A 7500-nucleotide genomic window follows, 5' to 3' on the forward strand; every position below is an offset into this window, starting at 1 on the left:
TCAACCACCCCTCTCCACCTCAACCACACCACCTCTCTCCACCCACATCCACCTACCACCCCTTCTCAACCACACCACCCCTCCCCTCAACCACCCCTCTCCACCTCAACCACACCCCTCTCCACCTCAACCACCCCTCTCCACCTCAACCACCCCTCTCCACCTCAACCACACCACCTCTCTCCACCCACATCCACCTACCACCCCTTCTCAACCACACCACCCCTCCCCTCAACCACCCCTCTCCACCTCAACCACACCACCTCTCTCCACCCACATCCACCTACCACCCCTTCTCAACCACACCACCCCTCCCCTCAACCACACCCCTCTCCACCTCAACCACACCACCTCTCTCCACCCACATCCACCTACCACCCCTTCTCAACCACACCACCCCTCCCCTCAACCACCCCTCTCCACCTCAACCACACCCCTCTCCACCTCAACCACCCCTCTCCACCTCAACCACACCACCTCTCTCCACCCACATCCACCTACCACCCCTTCTCAACCACACCACCCCTCCCCTCAACCACCCCTCTCCACCTCAACCACACCACCTCTCTCCACCCACATCCACCTACCACCCCTTCTCAACCACACCACCCCTCCCCTCAACCACACCCCTCTCCACCTCAACCACCCCTCTCCACCTCAACCACACCACCTCTCTCCACCCACATCCACCTACCACCCCTTCTCAACCACACCACCCCTCCCCTCAACCACACCCCTCTCCACCTCAACCATACCTCTCTGCCTTAAACCACACCCCTTCACCTGAACCACACCTTTCTCCCTTCAACTACACCTCTCTCCCCTCACCTGCAACTCTCCCTCCCTCTCTCAACCCCAACAAGTCTGTCTGCTAAGCACATAAATCCATCCCACAGACGTTGGTGGCTTCGATGTGGCCCTGCACCTTTTACGGCCATTGGATCTGCTCGCCGGCCAGTTCAAGCATGTCGTGCGGCGAAGCACAAGAGCTTGAAAAGTCAATTCTACAGCTCTTAACCTCAAACGCAGTACACACATGCTGGCCTCTGACATATAGATTTGCATACAGCAGCCATTGATTTGCATATTACCCCCCATAAATGCCCCGACACTAGCATGCAGGTCTGAAGACTGGACCCAACAGCTTTCCGTTGTGCGTCTGCGGGGCTGTTTTAGTAAGATGGCACCACTCAGGACTCAGCGAGGAAGACAAGGTTCGCTCTGCCATTACGCCCAGAAACATGCCCGCGGTCAGCTCACAAAAACGCCGCTACATGGGCAGAAATCTCAATTGGTCAAAATATAATATTAATAATAAAGATTCATAAACGTTCATCTGCTTTTATGAGTTTCTTCAGCCTTTATTACTTACAAATTCTCCTCTTCATCTTTTGTCCCCCAGTTTGATCTCTTTAGTAATGATAATAATTTGCAGATTATTGTATAAAAGGTATCTTGAAAGCGCTCTCTCTCTCTCTGTCTCTCTGTCTCCCTCTCCCTCTCTCTCTCCCTCTCTCTCTCTGTCTGTCTCTCTGTCTCTCTCTCCCTCTCTCTCTCCTCCTCTCTCTCCGTCTGTCTCGCTGTCTGTCTCGCTCTCTGTCTCGCTGTCTGTCTCGCTCTCTGTCTCGCTCTCTGTCTCGCTCTCTGTCTCGCTCTCTGTCTGTCTCTCTGTCTGTCTCTCTCTCTGTCTCTCTCTCTCTCTCTCTCTCTCTCTCTCTCTCTCCCTGTTCTTTAGCTCTGTATGCAGCGTCGAGTCCGTCGCTGGTGTTCACATTGATCAGCTTCACAGTGTGATGGAATGATGCCTTTAAGACTGCAACAAAAACTGACTAACAGAGAGAGAGAGAGAGAAAAAGTGAGAGAGAGAGAGAAAGTGTGAGAGAGAGAGAGAGACAGAGAGAGAGAGAGGACAACTGGAGAATGACAGAATGCACAGATATAGAGACCTGTGTGACTGCCAGCACCTCACAGCATTGCCTGAGCCTGTTGCTTTTCACAGTGCTGTAGATTACTGACGAGGAAGTGACATGTTAGCAGATCTTTTTTTGTCTATGAAGGATGTACCTGGGGCCAAACAAGACGATCGTTTTTCACACTTTACAGTTGTGGTAGAGACTGTAAACATTTGAGATTATTTACTGTCCCTCTGAAAACCACAAACGGCTACGCATCCGACACACACACACAAAAAAAGATTTTTCCATTTCCGTTAAAGCCCAGAGACCCCGAGCACGCTCTGCCAAGGGAGTCCGCAGTGGGCTGGAACATTGCTGCACGAGATAATTCCAAACTGGAGGTGACTGGTAATTAATTACAGTGTATCACATTACAAATCCAAGAGATGGATGCTAATTGGTAATTACTGCACTCCGTGATGCAAAGGCACTTTAAGTTGGGTGAGAGGCAGAGGGGGCGTGTTTTCATTGGTCACGGAAGGATGGATGAATAAACTGATGGACGGACAGTACATCACAGGGTTCCTAACAACACCTGCAGCAGTGCACGCTGCCCTGCGGTGTGGGATTCGTTGCAGTTGAACTCAGAAGGCTTTTCTTCCAGCAGCTGCAACCGGAGTGGACGGAGATATGAAGGACTCCGTCAGCACCAGGTCCCCCACGCAGTTCCCCACCAGCCCAACACTTCACGGTGGATCTAGAGGATTGCGAGAGAAGAAAGGGAGCACCTCTCATCCTGCCTGTACTGGGCCCCGAAACGCAACGTTTGGCCGTTTGCTAACGTGAACGCGCGCGATGGTCACTTCTCCAGTGTTCCTGTAACTGGGTCCCTACTCCTGCATGACCTCGGTGGCGCTGTTGTGACATGTCTCAGTCTTCCTGTCTCTAGTTTCTAGAGTGTTTCAGTTGATCATTTTTGCCTTTAACTCATTTTCTGCTTGCTGCTGTTTTCATTAAATGTTCCCAGAACACCAGCACCTTCTGCCTCGGTTTATTTTTCACATCAGACAGAACAAACCCATCAGGGCTGAGCAGCTGGAATGAGTACACACTCTCATCAGCGCTGAATCCAAGGGCTGAATGATGGTGTGGGAACTAATTAACCTTCCGTGACGAGCCCTGTCCCCTCGGCAGATTAATCTTCTCAACCAACCAGCTGGACAGGACACTCCACAAACAGAGACAACTGCCGACCGACTACGAGGGACATCGTGCCCGCAGCCAAACACAACCTAGCTGAGGTATTTAGTAGGCACCAAACCAGCCCTGCCATACTGATGGACTCATGTCTACACTCCGTGAGCCATGGAGGAATCCACGGGTGGCTGCTATATCTGCTGGCATCTTCTTCGTGGAGAAGGAAGGAGAAAACCTGCATCACCTCATTAGCCAGTCCTCTCTCCATTAAGAAGAACCCTGCAGATGTACAGTCACATGTCAGGACATTCATATTTACACAGATGCTTTTATGCACAGAACACAACTCAAGCAACTGAGGATTAAGGGCTTTACTCATCAGCAACTACACAGTGGTGGGACTTGAACTGGCAACCTTCTGACTACTAGTCAAGTACCTTCACCACGGATTAATGTCTTCTTTCTAGAGCCAAAGAAATTAAATCCAGATGTGTTCTTCTCAAGAAAACTCTGAACTTCTCTGACTACACTGACTCTGGTCTCCTGATTTGGGGATCCTCTCCACAGTGGTGGAGAGAACAGACAGGACAGAACCGCCACACTTCAACTGAACAACAAACTCAACTGTCCAACCTGTATAGACCAGAGCACACACAGGAACCTCAGACCAGCCTGGTAGCTCCTACCCTCTGGGATCTGGATAAGGAGACATCAGAGACTGCAGGGGACCTCAGCCCACCTGCCCGGCCTGAACGGCCGAGGGGAGCGGCTCATGACCTGGGCACACACCTCCATCTGCACAAGACACCCAGGTGCGCGCACACAACAGCTTCTCACTGCATGTTTAGATATTGGTAAAAGAAGAAATTGGATGACACTGTAGTGTCATTAGTGGTGAAGAAGGACTGGGAAGCAGCGTTTCTTCCTCCGAAGTAAATGATCTTTTATTTAACAGACGACAACAGGGAAAGAACTGAAATTGGGTGTGAATATATGATAACAGTGACACGCAGACCAGCAAAGGACACCACGAGACTAAATCAAACAAATACACCAAATGCAACTATTAAACAAAATACCTCAAAACATCAGTTAACTAAAAAGTCTGTGGAGAGGAACTACGTTCGTGACATCAAGTCAGACAACTTGGTGAAAATAAATCTATTTATTAACACACAAACTACTGCAAGACACAACTAAAACTGAAAGATCTCTCAGTATGTTCTCATACCGAGGTTTCTCTGGGAACTTGGTCCAGGTTCGCTAGAAAGCGTCCAGGAGTGGAAGTTTTGTCCGTATTTCAACAGGAGGGAATTGACAACCTTTGCAAGTGTATTGAGCAAACTTGGGTTAACCTATTGCCATGGTAACACTGACCAAACTTTAGCTCAGATTCTGTTATTCAGATGAATTACATTAGGAAACATGCCTTCACAGTTGTTTGATGTTGCTCTGGCGTCTATGTGGTGGAAATCTCTCTCTGAAGCCTAAACTTGAGAGAATAAAGTTGTGTGAACACACCCCATTTCTTGTGCATTTCTGATTCTGCTGTCTGCTGGCCTGAATGGTACATACATTGTTTGCATTTGTGCTAATGAATCACGCCAGTTTTTCTCTCTCAAGCTACTATCGTGCATTTCATTTCTCTGGCTGTTTTTTTGGTTCTACATTTGAAACGTTTCCCTCCTGGATGTAACAGCCGGAAAACTGCCAGACACATCGAGAGTGTATTTTCATGCCAATGCAAGACTAAGTGTAGTGAAAAAAGAAAATAAAAGAAAATAAAATTCTGTCACGGTATGCTCCCCTTCCCACTGATCACATGGTACGGCCCACCACGCACACTGGGAGTTCACTGTTGACTGTGCTAATTTTGACTTGTGTCGTGTTTGTAACTTATCACACACCTGCCAGTGCTACTTTGTTTCAGTTATGTATGTATGTAAACCCCTGTATGTGTGGGGGGGTAGTTTGATGTGGGTCATTGTTCATGTGCATGTTCATGTTAGCTGTTAGATGTATCATGTTTAATGTTTTGTGTGTGTGTGTGTGTGTGTGTGTCTGTAGGTAGTTTGATGTGGTTCTCCATCTCTGTGGAGACATCTGTGCATCTTGCTCCATGCCCTGTGGCACGCGGCCATCACAGATGCTGTAAGACCCCATAGCACCAACTCCATTTCTGTAAACAGTGTGAGTAAGTGTGGTTAGCCCTGGCTAGCTGGGAGGTCTTTTAGCCATCTTTTTTCGTTTTTTCTAAGGACTCCGTTTGCATGAAATCCAAAGGTTAAAATTCCTGCAGTTCATTGGTTACGACTTCTGTAAGCATGTATTTGCGTTTCTGAGTGCCGCACTGCTTTAGCCTCAAACACAGGAGACGCAACCATGAACAGACAGAAGTCAGCAGGGGTATGAACCACACACCACATTACCCAGACTACCATCTCTCTGCCATCCACCAGTCACGTCCAGTCTTTCTCGCCCACACACACTGGCAGCCATTATGGGCACACCAGTGGTCAAGGAGGGCCATCGTCATCCTCAACAGGTGGTCATTCATCTTACAGTAGGCTGAACCGTCTTCCGAACCACACACAGAAACAACCAGCAGTTGATTAATGGTGAAGGGTCATAGATTCTAAGCAGAAAGTGCATACCTTTTTGTGGGGTCTGGAGTTTTAGGTCATTGTGGTTTGTCTTCATTAAAAGCGAATCAGAAGAGTGTTTTCTTACGGTGGTCAGTGATCCTTATTTATACCAGAACACAGAGCCTCAGGGGAACAGCCCTGCTCTGCCTGCTACAGACAGAAACATCTGCAGCTCGTGTTTTTGGAGATTATGCAACCTGGTCGCTTCGTCCATCTCACCTTCTCTCTCTGAAGATAAAGATAATAAGATGCTAAGATGTCATGTTCTTTTTCTTGCAGATAATGAGGTTTATGGAGCAGCGCGCGCGCACACACACACTCGATTGGTTTGATTGCTGGTGGGATGGGCCAGTGGGAAGCAGGGCGGCTCGGCCCGGAGAGGCCGCAGAGGGACACAGATGCTGGTTCATTTCACTGTTTAATTTCATGCTCATGATAGCTGATGCCTAGAGTCCATAGAGACAGGACAACGAGAGAGAGAGAGAGAGAGAGAGAGAGAGAGAGAGAGAGAGAGAGAGAGAGAGAGAGAGAGAGAGAGAGAGAGAGAGAGAAGGATATATAGAGAGAGGGAAGAAGGGATGAAAAAAGAACAAGGAAGAACAAAATTGGGGAGAAAGATGACGCAGGAAAATGATTTTGGAATGTGAAGAGCGGGAAATGGCTGAAGGTGGAAGCCCACACGGCAGTGTGAGCTGGATGCCAAATACCCGGAGAGAAAGAGAGAGAGAGGGAACGCGGGAGACGGTTCAACCAGAGGGGAGGGAGGGAGGGGTGCAGCAGAGAACTGGAACAGCCTAATCCGTCTGAATTTAAATATGAAAGGATGTTCTCCGTGACTCTTACATTCAGCACGCTCACACTGAGCAGCAGAGGGCGCCGGCACTCAGATCTGACAGGTTTGCCCTTCCTTTAGAAAAGGTCTACAATACAATACACGATGACATGAAGAATATGTACACGCAGATGAACTGAATGAGAAGGTATATGAAACCAATTTGATTTGGAACGTTCACTTCAGGAAGACGCTGGGCAGATTACAACAGGGGTGATTGTGCTGTACTTTCTGAACCAAATCTGGTCTTCACCTTAATGGGTGTGACCGCAAAATCCTACAGAATCTGCAGTCAAGAGATTCTGTTGGATTTGACTGATTAACCGAAGGGGTGGAGATTCTACACCCCGTGATGAGGAATAAACAAACACAGGCTGCAGGAACATGTAACCAAAATACTGCAAACTTTTCATAAACAGCAACAAACATGCGTAAAGACGCCACGGGACTACCTGAACCACACGAACCAAAACGCAGGAACGAACCCGCTCGTCACAACCCCAGTACCACAGAGCCCTTTTTAAAAACATTTGCTGGGTTCACAGGATTTGGCAGCATGCAGATCAACAATGTTAAGCTTTGTGTATACCAATGACACGTCGGTAAATTTTGCCAGTACAACAAGCAAACAATAAACAAAACAACAAACAATAGACAGCAAAATAAACAAAACACCTGCTAGAGAATCCAGACAGCAGTTCATCACAGATATAATGAGGTCTAGTGGTTGAGTCCATGACTGGAGCCGTATTCATCCACAGCATTGGCAAGTGTGCTGGAACGTTTTCCACAGCTGGAACGTTCTCCAAAGCTGGCATGTTTCTGTGAGAGTTAACGCTTTCACATGTAAATATTTACAGCAACCTTCTACGCAAGCTGATCCTCGTACTGTTTGCGGAAGCAGTCTCCGACTGGAAAAAATTCCCAGCAG

General features: G+C 48.2%; 1 protein-coding gene across 9 annotated transcripts in view; it reads right to left on the reverse strand.

Moving 5' to 3' along the window:
- Positions 1-4242: 4242 nt before the first annotated feature.
- Positions 4243-7500, reverse strand: part of ryr2b (ryanodine receptor 2b (cardiac)) — a 68200-nt gene continuing 64942 nt past the window's right edge. For all 9 annotated transcript variants that reach the window (XM_081722174.1, XM_081722171.1, XM_081722169.1 and 6 more), the window contains one exon: positions 4243-7500. This exon is cut by the window's right edge and continues 32 nt beyond it. In XM_081722174.1, coding sequence (XP_081578300.1) covers positions 7437-7500 — 64 coding nt within the window. In that variant the 3' untranslated portion in view covers positions 4243-7436.

This window comes from Electrophorus electricus, chromosome 10 (assembly GCF_041902795.1).
Source record: "Electrophorus electricus isolate QZ-2024a chromosome 10, ASM4190279v1, whole genome shotgun sequence".
Lineage (NCBI taxonomy): Eukaryota > Metazoa > Chordata > Actinopteri > Gymnotiformes > Gymnotidae > Electrophorus > Electrophorus electricus.